At 39.4% G+C, this 20,648-nt stretch overlaps 1 protein-coding gene across 7 annotated transcripts in view; it reads left to right on the plus strand.

Annotated features, from left to right (window-relative positions):
* LOC120804723 (protein crumbs homolog 1-like) overlaps positions 1-18,259 on the plus strand; it is a 47,640-nt gene extending 29,381 nt beyond the window's left edge. For 5 of the 7 annotated variants that reach the window (XM_040154276.1, XM_040154277.1, XM_040154274.1 and 2 more), the window contains 7 exons: positions 4,583-5,536; positions 6,763-7,301; positions 8,653-8,818; positions 10,581-11,442; positions 12,569-12,685; positions 12,833-12,959; positions 13,495-14,298. In XM_040154276.1, the coding sequence (XP_040010210.1) occupies positions 4,583-5,536; positions 6,763-7,301; positions 8,653-8,818; positions 10,581-11,442; positions 12,569-12,685; positions 12,833-12,959; positions 13,495-13,719 (2,990 nt within the window). In that variant the 3' untranslated portion in view covers positions 13,720-14,298. Of the gene's footprint in view, positions 1-4,582; positions 5,537-6,762; positions 7,302-8,652; positions 8,819-10,580; positions 11,443-12,568; positions 12,686-12,832; positions 12,960-13,494; positions 14,299-14,690 lie in introns of those variants that run through there. The other 2 variants (XR_005709472.1, XM_040154278.1) reach the window with 2 other exon arrangements.
* Positions 18,260-20,648: the final 2,389 nt, after the last annotated feature.

The raw sequence follows: 20,648 nt of genomic DNA on the forward strand, positions 1-20,648 counted from the left end.
ATTGGTTAGATTTAGGGAAAGATCATGGTTTGGGTTAAAAAAGTACTTCCTTAGGATTAAAGGGCCTTTGTCGTCATATCTACAATAATAAACTGAGTAAGTTAAGGTTATGGAACAGATAATGGTTGAAATACACAATCAAGTCAAGTAAAGACAATTTTATTTATATAGCACCAAATCATAACAAAAGTTATCTCAAGGCACTTTTCATATAGAGCAGGTCTAGACTATACTCCCTATATTAAGATTATTGGTTTCAAACAGGAAATGAACAGCGGTGTCCTGTGTGAAAGTCCTGTGTTTTGTCGATTCATCCATCCACCCCAACCTCCATCTAACATGGACTTTGTTACTCTTTATACTAAATCACCTTCTCCCATTTCTCCCGTCATAATTACTACAGCCGCTAGAGGTCATCTAACAGGAAAACAGGACTGTGGGTTGTAATAACCTGCTTACGCAGATGGTCAACATGCTTGTTTTTTACAGAGGAACAGTTTCAAATGTTAATACAGGGAGAGACACTTCCTGAAATTCACATATGACAGTTGTTGCATGGGCCTGTGGTCAGTGAACTTGTATGCCAGTGTGATGTAACCCCAGTTTGTGCCTCTCATGTGTTACCATACAGTCGGGTCACAGAGGTAACCATCAGTTTTTCTCTAAAAGATAATTAACTGGTGATGTGTTAAAAACCCAGATCATTTAAAAACACTTAAAAATATTTATCTTTTTTTTTTTTTAACCCATTTCCCAAGTTGCAACTCTTTTTCTGAATCAAAACAGAGATGGCATCACACCAGCTATCTGGATAGGAAAAAAATTAGTGCAATTGGCTCTTGCCTGGTTGTTGCTTGCATCGTGTCAGAGGAAATATGCATAAAGTTTCACAACTTTCCTCCTGAAGTGCCGTTGGTTGATTTTTAAATCTCTATAGGTCAGTAGGTGATGTCGGGCTGCAATGCCAGTTCTCGTTCACAATGAATAGCATGCTACTGCTGTCCCAGCTTTTTAATCTGTACATGTGAATCACCTGAGGCTTAACATTAGTACAACTAAATAAACTAATAAAACTATGACTAAAAGTTAACAACTGGCTGATGAACAAATGACTTAGTTTACTAGACCATGGTTAGTAGTCAACGGTCGAAATTATTACTTGGTATATTGATGAAAATGAGCTTTGACTTGAATGCTGAGGAAAAATGTAAGAATGAGCAACAAAGTATACAAAGTATGAATTATACTGTTGACTGGTGTTAAGGTGTTAAGACTGACAGAAAGGTGATGGTGTTACTCTATAGGTTCTTCACAGAAGTAGTCTGACCTTTTTATTGATTACTTGGTATGGCAATCAAAATGTGTACAACAGGAACTGACTGGTCATCATGGCAACATGTGGCTGGCAAAATTACTGGTATTGACGGGCAATGCTAATTTTCTCCATGTAATTTCTAATATGAGAATTTTCTTTATTTTATATTATTATTAACTGACTATCAGGACTGTTTGTCAGACACCGCAAGATATGTGAAAACATTACCTTGAGCTTTAAACATTTTGATGAGCATTTTTCACAATTTTTTCACCATTTTATAGACTAAATAAGAAAGTCAGAGAAAGCAAAATTGATGTATCACAAGCCAAATCTCTATCTATTGTATATATACATATATTTCAATTGCTTTAATAGTATAATTAGTATTTTATTATTTTACTTTTTTCATTATTTTTGTTGTCTTAACTGTGAATGTAGCTGCTGTAATATCCTGTAAGGATGAATATAGTATCTATCTATCTATCTATCTATCTATCTATCTATCTATCTGAACATAAATGAACTGTCAGAATGTCCTCAGTAGATGCCAGTGTAGACAGATAACCTTCAAACCAAGTCTCAGAAGCTACTTGGCCAAACAATAAAGGGTTAATCTTCCTCCTGCTGATCATTCCTCAAGGCCAGCCAAGGAATGAATTCCTCATTAGAGGAAATTTGTCTCAGCATCACTCAAAACAGGAGGAATCGCACCAGAAGATGACCTTGTAATGCAAGATCTGGACTTAGAAGTGAGGAATTCAACCAAAAGCTTTGGTCAACAAAACAAGAAGCAAATTTACTAACATTATTATGGCAACGCGATGTGTAGGCCACAACAGAGCATAGGAAGGGAGGGGATGAGGGGGCATATGGTATGGAAGAAGATAGCAGAAAACAACAAAGCCAATGAAGGGGGCCATATGTCAGGCATCCATCTTGGGCATTAACAGGGGTCTCCTAGGAAATTTGTCAAGTGGAGGGGAGATTACAGCAAAGCTGCTTAGGAGACTAATTAAAGCCTGATTAAAAAAAGACAAAGACGATACAAAACATTGTGAGCAACACAAGGCCCTTTTTCCAAATGATCTGCATTTCATTGTACTTCTATGCTACACTATGAACACATGACTATTGGCAACAGTAAGCAGAGATACAGGAAAACTCCATATGGCACAAAAATATGATCCTATTAACTTTGTATGGCACATGTGCAACAGATTGACTTCCCAAGTGTATGAGATGGTTGAAACTGGAAGAGATGAACCCCTCTTGTGTTCTCTTCATTGCACTTGGAACTAGAAATTGATTAAGTTTTTTCGAAGGCTGATGCAAGACATTTTGCATTAAAAATGTCTGGGTTAGGGTTACACTTATTAGTTAAGTCATACATAATTTAGAAATCTATCAGCAAATAACACATTCCACATTGTAGCTTCCTCAGGTTTGCTAATCAAATCATCAGCAGCAGGTGTGTGCTTTTAAAGCTCATGGTAACAGCTGATTTAGTCAATTACTGATTACATGACAAAACTATTGACATTATTCATATACTGTATATCCGTATTTTCTGTTTCTGTTTCTCTAAATTTTGATGCATTTGCTGGTTCTCTCAGAATTACATTTGAAAATGTAATTTTAAAGGCTTAGGTTACAACCCCTTTGAAACAAGATTTATATCCCCAGATACTGTGAGGTAATATTGTAAGTATTTCCATTATGGAAGAAGATGATGTCTGAGATGAATCTCTCATTTTGTGAATAAATGCAGAAATAAAGGATAAATGTAAGATTTAAAAAGGATAAATTGTGAGATTTAAGCAAATTATGAGATTCATTTCAGATTTTCTTTCTTTTTGTTTTAACATAAATAACATCTTAATAAGAGCAGAATTCTGAGAGAAAGTTCGGATTACAAGGTTAAAATCATAATTCTGAGAATGTTAGAAGTTACGCTTTAAAAATAGACTATTCACAATAAAATTCAAACATTTATATCTTTGACTTTATGAACCAAGATCAACCAAGGTTGTGAGAAGGCAGAATTCAGTTTTCCCCCTCATAATTTTAGGATTAGATTCAGAACTCAAATTTCAGGCTATAATCCTCTTTATCACTGCTAGTAATACCAGGGCATACTTAAATATACTACTACTGAATCAGTTCAAGGTCACGTCTTGCTATAGGCAATAAATCAAATGCGATACAATCAAACACATTGCTGGATGAGACTGACTAGCGGATATGCAAACATTAATTAAAATGAATGTTGGCTCCATATATCAGTCCAGCCGTGCGCAGGCCTGGCCCACCTGAGGCCTTGAATCTGCAGCACCTCCTGTGAGTTCTTTCCAGCAGATCCTTCCACTAGTGGGCATCCACAGGCCAGCAAATGGAGCACAGAGGGGACTGCAGCACTGCATTCCTCGTGTCAAACACTGACAGGAGCCATCTGGAGGCTAAAAGCTTACCACTCTGCTTGGGCTGGGCTGCAGACAGGAGATGAGAAAGGGATGTGAGGGAGGGAGGGATTCAGGGAGGGATAGAGGAGGGAGAAAGATAGGGAGGAAAAGAAAACTGGGCAGGGCTAACTTTTAATCACTCTTTCTTGTCTGCCTGGTACAAAGTGGAGTAGTCACAGTTCTTCTGCTTTGTAAGCTAAAGAGAGAGAGAGAGAAAGAGGGACAGGACCTGCTTGTGTCATTTCTGCCATCCAGAGTGCTTTGGCTGTTGACTCAGTGGATCATGGGGGGAAGGAGTTTGTGGCTGTTTCTGCTGTGCTGCTGCTGTGGGCCCTGGTGGCTGACAGGTAGAGTATGGTATAGCACTGTTTAATACTACATTAACAAAGAAGAAAGTTGCGTGCTTGTCTATAAGGGTGGAGTCTTGGCACAGAGAGGACGAACAGCTTTAGGGTTCCTTGGGTGTAGAGTATTTTAAAGGACTATGTTAATGCAAGTTGACTACTGCCAGGGCTTAATGTTGAATGCAGTTTGATGAGGTGACACTGACTACAGAAACCAGGCAAATAAACTGTATTTCTGGCAGAGGGTGTGTGTGTGCCTGTGTTTATGTGGGTGTGTATGTTGCAAGCTGACAATCATATAGTGCAATATTTCAGTGTCTAGCTGATACAATCAGTATGACATATACTGGTTTAATTGTATTAAGGAAGACAGCAAATACAAGTCACCTCTAGTTGTGATTGATTTGCCAGATTTATGTGATTAAATAATTAGATTAAATATGACTTCCATTTTGATGCAGGTGTACACTGTGAGGAAGACATAAACGAGTGTGACAGCTATCCCTGCCAGAATGGTGCCAAGTGTGAAGATGCCGCCAACTCCTACAGGTGTCACTGCCCGATGCCAGAGCCTGCCCAGGAGCCCTGGGGTGGGCGACACTGTGATGTCCGCCTGGTGGGCTGCCAACAGCATCAGTGTCAACACAAAGCAGGTTGTGTCCCCATGCTTACCGATGATGGACAGCACAGCTACACCTGCCTGTGTCCGCCTGGCTGGGCTGGAGAACACTGCAACACTTCAACCACCTTCTCCTTTAACTCAGAGGGCTACATCCACATGCAGCTGCCTATTTCCAAAAACAGGACTAGGCGAGAGACTGATGACCATAACACTGGGCTCCACATGCAGCTCCGATTCAAGAGCACTCTCCCTGACATGTTGCTTTACTTCCGGGGCACCATGGAGCACTTCTTCTCCTTGGAGCTTGTTAGTGGCTCCCTCAAGGCCATGTTGAAGTCAGGAAAGGTACTACAAGTCATTTACCCTGGCCGGGTCAATGATGGAGAATGGCACCAGGTCTCTGTGACCATGGATGAGAGGCTGGTTCTGGTTGTAAAAGGACTTGACTGTGAGGAAGGGTGTCAGGTGAAGAATGAGGGCCACAACCATCTGATCTTCCTACAGCCCAGCTCCTTTCAACAGCTGTATGTAGGAGGGGCACCTCAGGAATATTTAGGCCATACATCCAATGGGAGGGGGTTCATTGGGTGTATGGAAGACCTTCATGTTGACCATAAGCTGCTTCTGCCTCAGGACCTCATCAGAGAGGAGAACCAGGGCTTGGAACTGGGATGTACAAAAAAAGACTGGTGTCACGAGGACCCATGCATGCAACGTGGGCAGTGTGTGGACATGTGGGTTCGTGCCAGTTGTCAGTGTCACCGGCCCTACTACGGAGAAAGCTGTGAGAAAGGTGAGAGTTCTTACAGTATACCTTATAGCTCTGGAATACATGCTACTTTTACAGCAAAAATACTACTTGTGGAAAGGTTACTTTGTGGCTAGCAATCACAGCTTCTCAAAGTGGGGGGTTTCCAACTCCATGTGTAGAAGTTACTGTTGTAATGTTTCTGTAGGTGGGATCTTTACCTTACAAACTATACTTAAGAAAATCATAAATTTTTGTATCCCTCTCAGAGTGATGGTCGTGTTTTAGGGGAGGATATGACAAATCAGAATTAGTGAATTAAATCTAAACTCCCTCCTTGTGAGCGCTCAATGAACCCTTGCTAGACAGCTGGATGTATCAAAGTCTGAGCATCTTTACTTCTACTACTTTGTAATAAAGTTAGCTCTTATTGCTGTTTGAGACTGCCAGAATTTGATACAAAATTTAATCTTGAGAATGCGGAAACAGTCACTATTACTGACAGTTATGACAATTTTGGCAACAGAACAGGCTGCACAACACTGACATATTATCACCTTATAAAGTTGTTCAGACATTTATACATCCAGCAGACACAGAGCAACATTAAGATTCATTTGGACATGTGCTTCTGTCCTCTTGAAGAAAAGAAGTTCAATATTGACTCTCCTTTTCTCTCTGGTTTGAGCTCAAATAACTGGTCTGGGCTCAAAATAAAAATGTCCTTCGCTTCTGCTGTTAAATGCTCCTTTATGTTCACCAGCTTGTTGCTATCTTTGTCTTTGTCTTCCATTTGGTGCCGAGCAGGTAGTGTACAGTGGGTATATCAGAGCTCACTGAAAACAGCTGCCTCCTTTTGCTGGAAATATTGATTAGTGGTGAGACTGAACCTTTAGTAAAGTACTAGTAAAGTTGAAGGCTGTAAAATGAAAACAATGATCTGAACGCAGTTGATCATAATCAATATGGGTCTTGCTCCAAAAACACTGGATCAGACTTCCCATAATGCAACTCAGTGGCTCTTTTTGTTAGATCCTTCATTATATCTTTCATTTTACTCTGTTAAAAATTTGTACCGTTCAAGTTCAAGCCCAGAGCCACAAATGACGTTATAAAACTGTTTTCCAGGCTGAGGAGAACTGATAATTCATGTAATACTGGAGTGCCCCTTTAAGGAAAGTAAAATAAAGTATTGCTGATGCAAGCATAGCATATACCAATGGTTTGGGATAAGATACTAACAACTTTGTGCTTCCCACTTCATACCTTAGCATACCCATCCTGGACTTTCGGCTATGAGAACACCAACAGCTACGCTGCCTTCAATATCTCGGAAAACCATGGAGACAACTTCACCATTTCCTTTTTGATGCGCTCCCTCAAACCCAACGGTCTGCTTTTGCAGCTCAGTCGAGAAGGAAAGCCCTACCTGACAATCTACCTGAAGGAAGGCACCGTTGCTATTTACAGCCCTCACACCACACTGCTGTCAGAAGACAAATTTGTCACTGATGGCAACACTAATTTGGTGACTGTTAAGGTACACTATGGCCATGTGGTCTTCCCCAAAGCGGGGAACCACCGTGCCTTAGGGAACGTGAGTGTAGAGGCAGGGGATGTGGCGTATGTTGGAGGGCTCCCTGTAGGCAAGAGCATGAATGCCTGGGGTGGAAACTTCAAGGGCTGCCTGCAGGACATTCGGCTGGACCACAAGCATCTGACTGCTGAAGCTCATCCTGAGAGGGTGGAGGTTTACCAGGCGAGCACAGAGAACGTGTTGCCAGGATGCCATAGTGATGACACATGCAAGGTAAAAAAGAAATATGTAGTCCGGTGTATAATCATCACTTTAACTACAGAATAGACAGAAATTTGATGAAATATACTCCCTCAAGATGATTTGAACTGGAGAGAAAGGCTGAACTGATATTTAGTTGTTAATGTGAGCTATATTTTTGTAGTGAAATACAATTAAGAATGTTTAAATCTGACTATTTTTACTACAAAAAAAAATTCAAATTAATTTCAAGGGTTTCATGGAAATTCCAAACAGCATTTGTGTCAGGGGTCTTCTGTCCCCAGGAACCCAGAAAACTTCTAATCCCACTAGAACTACTGCTCAACTGTTACTACAGCCACTTCTGCTTTTTCTACTATTATGTCTGCTACTGCTTCTGCTACTACTATGACCACTACTCCAAGCACCACATTGACTATTACTGCTACTGTAAAACAAAGAGAGAGAAAGTTTATCCATGTTTATGAGGAATCTGCATAATGTTTTGCCTTAGAAATAATTACATATTAAGCTTGGAATTTGTAGTGTCAATGAGATCTAGTTTTACTACTAGTGGGATAAATACCCTATGGTAAGATTTGGCCTGAAAGGCCATGTTTTTGCCTTAATCAGTCAGGATTTGCTCAGCTTTCCTCAGTTAGAGCTGTACGTCTCCAGCCTCAGCTGTACGCCGCTTGTTCTTTGAAATAACATAGTATGGTCAGCAAGGTAATATGCAACTACTGGATGTTAACATGCTATGTTAGCATTAGTGCAAAAATGCAGCTCAGGCTAAAGGGAATTTGATCCTTAGTTTTAGTGTTTTCCTGTCATTAACTGAAGTGTTGGATATGTGGAAGGTTTGAGTTTTTGGTGGCACTAGATGTAAATTTAGGGGTTACCACGGCCATTAGAATTCATCCATTGGGGCCCGTGTGAAATTTCATTACAGTCCATCAAATAGTTTTTGAGAAATTGAAGTCTTTGCTGTAAAGGTGCACTGACACACTGACCAACCAACATTACTATTGCTAGGGCCACTATGGCATGGCTACATTATGTAATTAAGCAGATTGCATCACATCCAACATGTCAGAAAGTGATAAAACTGTCCGGCTAATATTCAGTTTTAATTAAAAGCCCCAAGGTTAGTCAATGCACAGCTCTAACATTGAACTCATTCTAATTGTGTTAGCGCCTTGCAGTCCTCTCTAATAGCTGGGCTGTACTGTATTTTCTCAACCCTATTAACAATTTCTTTGGTTTTGAATCCTTTTGATCTGTAACTCAGTCCTCTCTACAGCTTTTACCCCTGCGGTTGCATCAGATGAGAGATTTTACAGGTGACCGTGTAATCCATCCATCTGTGTTTTTCTCTGCACAGGATGAGCCCTGTTTCAATGGCGGTCAGTGTCAGGTCACCTGGAATGACTTCAAGTGTAACTGTTCCATTAACTACTCAGGCCGGCTGTGTGAGACACGTCGATGGTGTGTTGACAACCCTTGTTTTGATGGAGTGCGCTGTGTGGACCTGCAGGATGGTTATGAGTGTGAGTAATCCTTTGGTAGTGATTATCACTCTTTTTATCAAGGCAGGGCAAGTCAAGTCAGGTCAGGTCAAGTTTATTTGTTTAGTTCTTAATTTCTTAATTAGAATTACAGTCTTGAAAAGGTTATGAAGGGTCATTTAACATGAAATGGTATGGAGAACCTGCCAACCTTAGACCCTTACTGACATCAAAGGAAAACTGTCTTAGTATAAGAACTCCATGACCTCAAGAGCCCTGCACATGGTGCTGAGAAAAAAGATTATCCTACAAAATTCTAAAATTTATAAATATAATGATGATAATGATGAGTTTACTCCTTTTTGATTTTCATGGGTGACTACAGTGGGATTTGAACTCCTGACTTGACTAGTTGTAGATTTTGTATTCCTTAGTAGATTAAACAAGGTTCTCTATACAGTATATATTATTTTTAAACCTTGCTATAGACTGTTTCACAAATACCCCCATCTTGAATTTTGACAAGCCAGTGATTGATTGTGGGATGCATTGTGGGATAGTTCGGCAACATAACTACGACTGTATACTTTACTTGTAAAAATTGCATTTATTTTGAGTTTTGACGGTTTCTGATGGGATTTTGGCTCTCAGGGATATATTTCTGCTTGAAAATGTGATATCAAAATGTCTTTCTATATGTTTTTGATTGGAATATCATGGTCTAAGACACAGTGTTTTTATTTTTCCAACTTCTTAATTCATTAACTGTCCAGCTCTCAGTGCTGTCTCTATCCTCTCCATTCTTTTATACCCCATTTCTCTGTTAGTCTCACTGTCTTGTACAGTGAGCTAGCTTTTGATGCAATGTTCTCCAATACGTCCTGCAACCTACGACATTGGCAGGGCAAAATCCAAGATGGTGGTATTTGTGAAACAGCCTAATTTAAACAATATTTCAGCAATTTAGCGTTGCACTCCCATAAAGTTGGTAGATACAGATTAAAAGAAGAATAGACCAAATCAGTGCAGCAGAAAAAAATCCTGAAAATTTTACTTCACCCAAAACACTGGATCCAACAATTCCCATGATGCAACTTGCTAGTTTAGTAGTTTATTAGATCTGTGCGTGGTAAATGCCCTTGTCTTTCAAGCTCTGTGCCCCTAGTCTATATTGCTGACTTTCCTTAAAGATTTTGTAGTATCAAACCTCAAACTAAGAAAATCCTGATGACCTCATCTTGGTTATTTTGCCAGACTTGACAAATCTCCTCAAGATGCACAGATGACTATAACAAGTAAATCGCTTTCATGTATAAAACAGATAACTGCCAAATGAATCTCTTTTATGTCATTTGGAGAACCCCTGGATAGGACGCATAAAGTGGGTCAGCAAAAGAAACTCCAACAAAAGCGAGATGGATACACTTATACACAATTCAAACTGTTCCTTTGATATTATTATACTAATACCAGTGAGAAAGATAAAGTCAGTGCTGAGTTGCTACAACAGTGGTTCAATTTGAACAGTTGTTTGAGTTTGATTTGATGGATTTTAATACCTGGAAAGCATGAGAGAGGGCTCTACTGTACAACACCAAAGCAGTAGTTCAGAGAAAGACATTTGCTCAATGGAAAAAGTGTTCCCTCCTGTGACAGCAGCTCAGTATTTGGCTTTGCAGTCAATTCACTGATCGTGTAATATTGAAGAAGACTTAACATACTAAGGTTTGAATAGGCATGTAACACTCAGTGGTTAGTTTCAGTAACTTTTCAAAGCTGCTCACATGATGTTCTCCTCCAACAGGTTTGACTGAAGCCATTTTTCAGGACAACTCTCTCCAGTATGTTGCCAACAGCTCCCTGCTGAGCCCTGTAATCAACATCACAATGGACATACGGACACGAGACGAGAATGGAATCTTGTTACGGGCCACCAGCAGATCCGAGGTCTTCTGCCTGGGACTGCTCAACTCCTCCCTGCTGGTCAAACTGGACAGTGGGTTGAGTACTGAGCTGCTGGCCTTCACAAGTGATAGGACTATTGCAGATGGAGTGTGGCACCATATCCAGCTGACCATGGTCGACCCTGCACAGCCAGTGTCCCGCTGGCGCCTTACTGTGGATGGGCAGAGAGCGGGTGGCAGCTTTGGTGCTGGCGGCAACCTCAACTTCCTCAATCATACTAAAATCTGGCTGGCTGAGAAATACACTGGATGTTTAGGGGAGGTGAGAGTGGGTGGAGTCTACCTGCCACTCATTAATGTACCAGATACCCCTCAGGTGAGCCAGTTCTACAGACTGGGTGGGCGTGAGCCAATCATAGGATGCCAAGGTGCACCAATTTGTGATTCCCAGCCCTGCCTCAACCAGGGCGAGTGTCAGGACCAGTTTAATGAGTTTAATTGCAGCTGCAGCTCAGGATGGGAGGGGGAGCTGTGTGAGATAGAGATAAATGAGTGTTCTTCAGGTCCCTGTGTCTACGGTACATGTAAAGACCTCCAGGCAGACTATAAGTGTGACTGTGAGCCTGGATACACAGGTAAAGACTGTCAGGAGGAGTTGGATAACTGTCTGGAGTTCAGCTGTGTGAACGGAGGAACCTGCCTGGAAACGGTGGAAACTCTCACGTGTTCATGTCCTCCTGGCTATGTCGGCAAGCGCTGCCAGTGAGTACAAACTTTTGCATTTCTCTGCAGCACATTTTAGACTTTTTGTTGGTTCGAAAAGGCTGAAAACTCATATTTTACTACTTTCAATTATATTTGTCCTGTGAATCATTCCCCCTCTTCTCACCTTCCCATCTGTGGTTTTGTGAGTAAAAGTAACTTATTTTCCTTCCAATGAACTAATATCCAAGATTATTCTACAGTCATAGGAATACTGTCAAAACAAAGTAGCTTTTTTTAATAATGAAATTTATTGAGTAGTAATACAGTAAATATTAAAGGGACAATCCACTGATTTATATGTCAATGTCAATTTTTATGATGAGTAATATTTAGCCTCTGAAAACAGTTTTAATATGTCTTGTGTGGCTCTGGAAGTCTGGAGTCAAGAAACATCATTTTAGTAGTTTGGCTTGGCCTTAAGGACCACTACTTTTTATTGAGAATTCTGTGCTACAAACTACAGGCATGGAATTTGAAAGATAGGCATGTACCAAGGAAGGGGGTTCTTAAAGTTTGGCAAAATCTGATTTTGCTCCCCATTCATTTCACTGAGGAACCAGGAAAGATGTTTTAACTTCCAATCATGAACTGTCCCTGCTTCATTGGTCGTGCAGTTTAATCTGACTGAATCTTGATGCTGTCCGATTTCCAGCCAGCTAGAGAGGGGATGGGATTTTTTTTTTCTCTGAAAAATGTATAGAATGTTTACATTCTTGTTCACACAGTTCAACTGCACCACAAAATAATACAAGTAGAGTACATGGAAGGGTGCTGCTTAGTTGCAGTGAATGCAAGGACAAAGTGTTTAATCAGAAGCTGTATAACTTACAACTTGTGGAATGCTGTTGTTAGGCCATTAGCCAGCCTATCTCCCGACATTTATGCTTACAACTCATACTTTTTCCTGTCATGTCTGCTTTTTGAAACAATGCACAAGAAAATGTGGCTTGGTGAAATTCATTGCATTATGCAATAAATCCTCCTTCATAGAAGATATAGTGCTCTGGCTTTAATATTGTGGCTAATTGCTGTATATAGACTGCATTAGTTTTAACTAGGTGTACCTAATAAACTGCTAACTAAGTGTAGATTGTAATAGAAAGTATGTTTGTGTGTCCAATAGGTGGCGTTTCCCTCCAGTGGCATGTGATGCAAAAACAGAATGTCTTAATGGAGGGGTTTGTATAGGAGGCAACTCTGGTGGAAATTGCACCTGCAAACCTGGATACACTGGTGCCAGGTGAGAGCAGCACACTACACACTCCTTACCACACACTTGTGGCTGAGGAGAAAGTGTGTCTGAACCATGTCTAAAGGTCAAGAGAGTGTGTGTTTGCCACTGCTCTGTCAGTCAGTGTTGTGTTAAAACCCTGCTGATGCGTTTCAGGTGTGAGACAGAAATAGACGAGTGTCAGTCCAGCCCTTGTCTCAACGGTGCCACCTGTCTGGACAGACTCAACCACTTCCAGTGTGTGTGTGTTCCGGGCTTCAGTGGCATTCTGTGTGAGAGCAACGTAAGTGACAGACAGATATTTTCACTGACACTGCCTCTGAGTTACTTCACTTTCACAGCACATGTGCTCAATTAGAACCCTAATTCATGGCTTAGATTCAGGTTCCCTTTAGCTGCTCATAGACTGTATGATCTAGAAATAACAAACAACACAGACCTACCACCTATTTGTGTGGTTTAAAAGACAAGGGATAGCAAAATAGCATTAACATTATTTAATCTCTCACTGTATTGCCCCGGTCCAGTGCTTTTAATAAGTGTTTTATGTGTGTGTGTGTGTGTGTGTGTGTATTTTACAGGCCTCAGCTGGGCCTGTAACATAATTAGTGTTACTGTATAACATCTGTTAAATGCTCACCTGTACAAATAAGCAAAACTCAAGACCCCTAAAATGGACAGTGTGACCTCTGACTTTTTAGAAAAGAGCTGCAAAACATCTGGACTAAAATCCACGTATTAAAAATGTATTAAGATGTACAATTTCAGACTAGATTGATTGTTTTAAACAACACTTAACTTTAAGCCCTGTGCTCTAGCAGAAAGAGGAGCATAAGGAGCGAGTTCCCTGGCTTGCTGTGACCATCCCTCTCACCACCCTGTGTGTGTTACTCGCCATCCTGGTGGTGTTTTTCCTCATCATGACGGCCCGGAAGAAACGTCAATCTGAGGGCACATACAGCCCCAGCTCACAGGAGGTAGCTGGTGCCAGGCTGGAGATGGGCAGTGTCCTCAAAGTGCCGCCAGAGGAGAGGCTGATCTGAGTCCTGCAGCCCTGCCTCTTACATCTAGTGGATGCATCTATCTATACGGCCTAGAGAACACTTACTCTGCAGTGTCACACTGCTGGGCTCTCTCACCCTACAGGGAAATGCTGGAGGATAAGTCAATGACTGATCCTCTGCCTAGGAAAACTACTGACGTTGAAGCCTCAGAGGTGGACAGGTAAAGAATAGAGCCTAGAGAGGGGCAATCTCCTGATTTACAAGCTGTCCTGATAGGGGGGGGTGTGGTCAAAGGATTCTTTGACCCAGGATGTCCCCTTGTAAAGTTAAGTGTTGAGTACAATCTCAAGCTTGATTTGTATTCACACAGACTGAAAATGACTGAAACTGAATTTTTCTGACAGCTTCCATACAGTCATGTAAGGGCAAGTGAATCATGGTCTTAATGTTTAGCAAAGCAAAACCTTATTTGAATTCAAAACCTTCCTCTGCAGATTCCAAGTCTGACTCTGTTTTGCAAGACAGAGGAAAGAGGAATGTATAGAGGGAGAAAAATACATTTGAAACACATTGTTAAATTATATTTGAATTTGCATGAGAATAAAGTATATAAAATTATCAGGGGAGCCCTTTCTTCACCAACGTACTCCTTGTAGTAGCATGACTTACATATACAAGGGGTGTCTGGTTAATTGTAAGATTTTTTTGGAGAGAGAGCCCGATTTAAATTCTGGCTTTATCTTATTAGAGGTCCCTTGGTAATGGTAATCCTTGACAACTTCATCTCTTCTGCTGTAATGGGTTTTTTCCCTTGCACAGCAAATTTATGATTTTAACTTTTATTGTCTGAAGGAATGCATTTTAGATTGCAACATCATGTTTTCCTCTGCTGAATCCAAATTTTTTAATTTGTACAATATTGTCTCAAGCCCTGGTGCTTAATAATACTTGTCCATGGGAGAAGACAATTCTTAATTTGAAGGCAGTTCTCTTCCATCATGTGTCTGCAGGTTTTCATTCATCCAAAGACTCCACCAGCTTCTGTCACTGAGTAGTCCCTCCTTATCTAAACTGCTGCAGTCTTCACTGTGAATAAAAAGATGCAAACAGTTCAGGTGATGGAACATATCTCTCCAGAACCCTCTCCAATGTGCAGATGGACACCACTGCAGCTTCTGCAGGCATCAAAAACTGTTTTGTTATAATTACTGTCAATGTGCACTGTATGGCTAACACGCTAACCACTTTACCAATTTTTGTTATTGTGTAAGTATGCTATGAGTGTTTTTATCCATGTAATTGTGTTGTGTATAATTTGTTTCAAAAGTTCAAGTCACTGTATTTTGGTTTTGTTACATCTTCAAGGGAAACGGTATTTAATTGTAGAAATCTTTTTTGGCAAAGGTGGTCACATTAGGATTTGTGGACATAAATAACCAAGTGTCACAAATTAAAAGGGAGAATTAATTTGCAAAGAATGTCTAATTGTAGTTAACATTTTTCTTTCCAAGAGTGAGTTAAGAAGAATTAAGCCTATCTGTATGTGTTAAATACAGAGCTGGAGGCAGATATAGTTAGCCTTGCTTAGAATAAAGACTGAACGCAGGGGGAGACAGCTAGCAAGGCTCTTTTCAGAGTGAAAAGATATACCTACTAACACCTCTAAAGCTCACTGATAAACACATTACATCTCAATTGTTTAATCCACACACAAACAAATGTAAAAGTTAATGACTATTTGTAATTATTAGGGGACTATTTCTTGGCAAACAGCAGCTGGGTGCAGTGACTGTGTACAGGTCACAGTGTTGTTGCCAGGTTTGGTACAATCATTCCAGTAGAGACTGAATCTAAAACCTGTCTTCAGATTGTTTCTGGCAACACAACCAACAGCCAGAGACAATGCACAGAAATAGCGGATGGACGGAGAAAGTGTTGTGTGATTCTCCCTTAAACCAGAAGGTGTAATTTTTACTTTTAATTTGGTGTATGCATTAAACAAACATACAATGTGTTACCTATTGAAATTTACATGTGTTTGTAGACATATTTTTGAACTTTGGACAGAGCTGTTCCCCCCCTGCTTCCAGTCTTTGCACCAAGCTAGGCTAACCACTTCCTGACTCCAGCTCTGTACTCAACACACAGATATAAGGTTGCTATCCATCCCCTTATCTCCCTCTTGGAAAAAAAAAAGAAACATAAAGGTATTGTTTATGTCAGTAATATAGTGTCAAGTCACCATTTTCATTTATACAATCTAATGAGGATGCTAAAGATAAACCTACTATCTAGCTTTGGAATAATGTTTCACAAATACTGATTAGACCATCCTTGACCTTAATAGTGTGGCAAAGGATTCTTCATTTCAGTTAAGAATTTTTAAACTGTGAATTTGCCCTTACTGTCTTATGCAACTATTCTCATATCTGTACCCCAGGAAGTCACACCACTCACTTGCCTTTCACGCTGTAGTCACCAGTGCTGCTAACTTTACTAAACCAGTTAACTAGAATGCAGACTGACACTCTGTGCCAGTTTCATGCTAATAGAGAAAGAACAGTTTGTGAAATGGAAGATACATGCAAGTCACAGCTGAATATGAATTAGTAAAACACTGGTCAATAATATCGAATGTAGTATTACATGTCTTCTTAAAGGGGCAAAAAGTAGGAATTTGATCATGACCTATCCTTTGTTGGGCTGTTTTTTGTCTAGGCCTCTTTGTTTCAATGAAGGGAAATCTTAGTGGTACAGCATACAGTAATATTTCAGACAACAGTGCTTCAAGCTTCATTGCACCAGTTTCATTCTTTTCTTTTCCTTTTTCAGCATGATAATGTGCACAAAGCCAGATACATAAAGAATTGTTTTTTTCCCAGTTTTGTGTGGAAGGGCATGCACAGAGCCCTAAACTCAATCCCATTCAACAACTTCTGGAAGAATTAGGACACCAACTGTGAGCCAGACCTTATCATCCAACACCAGTGTGGGACCTCACTAATACTCTTGTGGCTAAATGGGAGCAAATCCCTGCAACCAGGTTCAACATCTGGTGGAAAGGTTTTGGAAATACATGTTCTGGAGATAGATATGGGTGTAATGTTCAGGTGTCCGTATACTTTTTGGGTCAGATCTACCAGAGGGCAGGACCCTCCAAGGATTCAGTAATACTCCGGCTTATGTTTATGTTTCACTACAAATGCAGAAATCTGATGTGATTTACTAAGTAGAGTAGAAAAATGAAAAAAAGTTTTAAAAATTTCTGACCCATCAAGGCATTTAGTGTAAGTATGCCCTCATAAAAAGTGGCTTCTTTATCATTTACAGTAAATTCATGTCTTCATTTGGGACAAATTTTAATTAGAGAAAGGCTTTGTAATTTTGCCGGCTTCCCTGTCAATATAAACTTCTTCCATGTTTACCTGTTGTCTTTTTAAAGTCAATATAACATCCATTTCCACAGTACTAATTTCATTTACAAGGAGTCAGGTCAGGCATTTATCTTTGCATTTTTCTGTGAATGATGTTAAGCTACCATGAATGAAACACAACACATCCTTCATAATTTTCAAATAAAATTCTTGTAGCCTTCTGTTTATAACTAGGCTTTTAATGTGAAGGAAAAAAAAGTGTTGAGTTTTGTTGAGGGCAGTTTAACATCAATCAGAATTACGGCAAAAAAGAAACAACTTGAATTACAGTACGAAATCAAAGAAACTCAGAGCAGCAGTACTATTGTACTGAGGGAATTATTGCTATAGAAATGGGCATTATACCATAGTTTACCACACAAGCTATTGTAGTAGGCTAAAGGTAATTCCACCCCACTCAATATTTTTTTACCCAGCCTAGACTGGCGTTTATTTGTTCATTCAGGCTATTACTTGAAACCCAACCATTGTATGAATACTAGCTTTTATATAAGAATTTACTGTATGAGGATGCAGGGCTCCCTCCTTGTAGTGTTAAATAAAGGTCAGAAATCTTCTTTGCTCCTTTAAAATGACTGCAGGGACTGTACAGATATGTACATGATGAGACAGTATGTGCCTTCATCTTCTCCTGCATCCATTACACCCAAGCATCCTGTGATTGTTTTGATGTTAGACAGATTAAAGCCTCTTTGTACACTGTACTTCAGAAGGCGAGGTCACTGACAGAAACCTCATTGTGAGAACTGTATCTCTGCACAAATATTCAAATGTTGTTTGATGCATTATGGTATTATACAGACATACATTATTATATGATACTATAACATAACAGGACATATAAATATCCCAGCTATGTACAGAATGATAGTGATTTTACACTGGAGTTGTTTTTACTAAAGCTGTACCATGTATAGCAAACTGTAGATGAATACATGATGAGTTCTATTCCAAATTTGTACTGAGAACCCTTGTCTATTTGAGGAGGATTTATGATTAGTTTGTAAAGTAAGATGTATACTTTCAATCAAAGTGTATAGTTACACTGAAATTTTGTGTATATAGTGGGAAATGGCGCTTTAATTGGTAGATATGAAATTGTCTCAAACAGTGTTCAAGGAAAAATAAAAAACAAAGGAAATAAATAACCAGGATGGATGTTTTCATTTTATAAAAAACTAACTGCTTTTAAATATATGTTTTAGTTTCCATTTTCTGATTCCAAAGAGTATAGAAAATAAAATACATTAATCATACAAAGCACCATATATACAATGAGGGGTATAATGAGGGGTGCTGTTGGGTTTTGCTGAATTAACTTTAATTAAACTGAATTACATGTATATTGCTTAACCAGTAGAAATAAATATATGGAAAAAGATATCAGCCTTCAAGAAAAAGAAAGAAAAAAAAAGATCTGTTGTACTGTACCTTCTGAACCTTCACCAGTTCAACCTTCTGTGTCTCTGAGTGACTCCCACCCATGGTGGCTGCTGGCTTGGTCAGTGCCTCTCTTCCTAATGATGGCAGGCAAAGCAGAACAAGCATCCTCCTCCTCCTCCTTTCTGGGGGTGGAGGAGCCAGGAATGCTGGCATGAAACCATGAAACTGTTGCTACTCCAAAGCAAGTTAGAAATGGAATAGGAATTGTTTTTAAAAACTAAAGAAACACAGTCATCCTATCAGACAGACTAAGAGGAAATGTTGAATTATCTGAAATTGGAAACTTGGAAACAATGTGCAAATTCTACTACCATAACACAACGTAGACACTGTCTGAAAAGACACACTGCTGAAATGAACTTTTCACAACTACCTGACACCACTATATATATATATATATATATATATATATATGAGTGTGTGTGTGTGTGTTTATAAATATATATGTGTGTGTGTGTGTGTGTGTGTGTGTATGTGTATATATATTTATATATATGTACATATACATACATATATATCTGTCCAACATGTTTAAATGTTAGATCATCTAAATGTTATCTACATCTTTTAGTTTAGTTTAGTTTAGTTTAGTTTCTTTGACACAATGAGAGAGAGAACCCCACGTTTCACATATCTGCAAAATGTCAAGGATGACACAGCAAAGTCTGAGACTTGTTTTCATTGTGGCCTTTGATGTAAAAAACAGCACTGATGCAGGAGTCCACACAATTTAGCAACATTATATTAACATTAAATTGGTATATCAAATACAATGTACATCATGGATAATAAAATCAAATCAAAACTACTGTACATACTTACATTTCCAAATTTACCATGAGCCAAAATTTAACTTTACTTCTAAAACTTTGATGGTTTCTAATGTTTTTAATATACAATGCTAAGATGATCTAGTTTCTTGCTCCACATAATCTAAAAGCATAAACGCAACTGTCCATATTGGTATTGAACCTCTGCAGTCAGCAGTGTTTGTCCCAGAGCTTCAAACCACAAACAGATCAAAACAACTCAAAACAAGAGAATTAACCAGCAGGATTAAGCTTTCTTTATCATATAAAGAAATAACCTGTTAAATGACCTGGTTCTGCTGTTTACTTTCCAGAGTCTTTTAATGCCATGCTCTTCAACCCAAACTACAAACGTTTAAGATAGAAATGTGTCTATAATTAACTGGACCTGTCCTATTGCCCTTTTTAATCATTTTAGAATATTTCATATCCTTTGACACAATACCATGTTCTGGAGCCAAACTAAAAATATTGGTTATACAGGGTGTAATGAGGCTATCACATTTAAAAATCAAGCAGATATGTCATCAAGACCTGTGGCCTATAGTAAAGCTGTAACTGTAAAACTTTCAATCTTATATGCTGAAACCGGTAAAAAAAGACATGGTAATTGGTGTAACACCATGATTAAAATAAAAGTCTTTAATAAAATCTTACCCATGGATTCCTGGTCTCTGAGGTAGCCAGCTTTGCCGTGCAAAGTGAGGGTCACAATACAGATGGAGACAGCCAGCCAAAGCATCTGTACTTTTGTGTAATCTTGCCAATTAGGCAAATGTTACTTATACTTTAAAGGGCTGAACATACTGTAGCACAACTGCTTACACCACATTGGATGCGCACATAAAGTGATGTTGGACATTTTTGCTGGTGCATTCAGTCCACGCAGACATGAGCACATGATGTAATGTATGTGCACAGTTGCATGAATGTGGAATGTGGATGTTATGTGACCCTTGACCCTTGTCTTGCTAGTTGTAACTCTCCTTCAAGAGTCTCCCAAAGTGACACTGCTGAATGGGTTCTATTTATTTTCCTGGCAGAGTAAGGGCTTGTCTCTACTTTTTGATGGGCACCTTCAGTTAGCAGGAAAGGGTGCAGTTAAGTGACCTTTCAACATATTATTCAACTTATTTTCTTGAGAATATGCTCAGTGTCATGTGACATTGGCAAAAACCACCTCCAATGTGGTCTGGTCCATCTGAATTCTGATTGAACTGGTTGCTGCCTGCATTTACACTTGCATCAGTATAATTTTTTCTGGATCCCCTCCAGATACCCT

Source organism: Xiphias gladius, chromosome 19, assembly GCF_016859285.1.
Source record: "Xiphias gladius isolate SHS-SW01 ecotype Sanya breed wild chromosome 19, ASM1685928v1, whole genome shotgun sequence".
NCBI classification, from domain to species: domain Eukaryota; kingdom Metazoa; phylum Chordata; class Actinopteri; order Istiophoriformes; family Xiphiidae; genus Xiphias; species Xiphias gladius.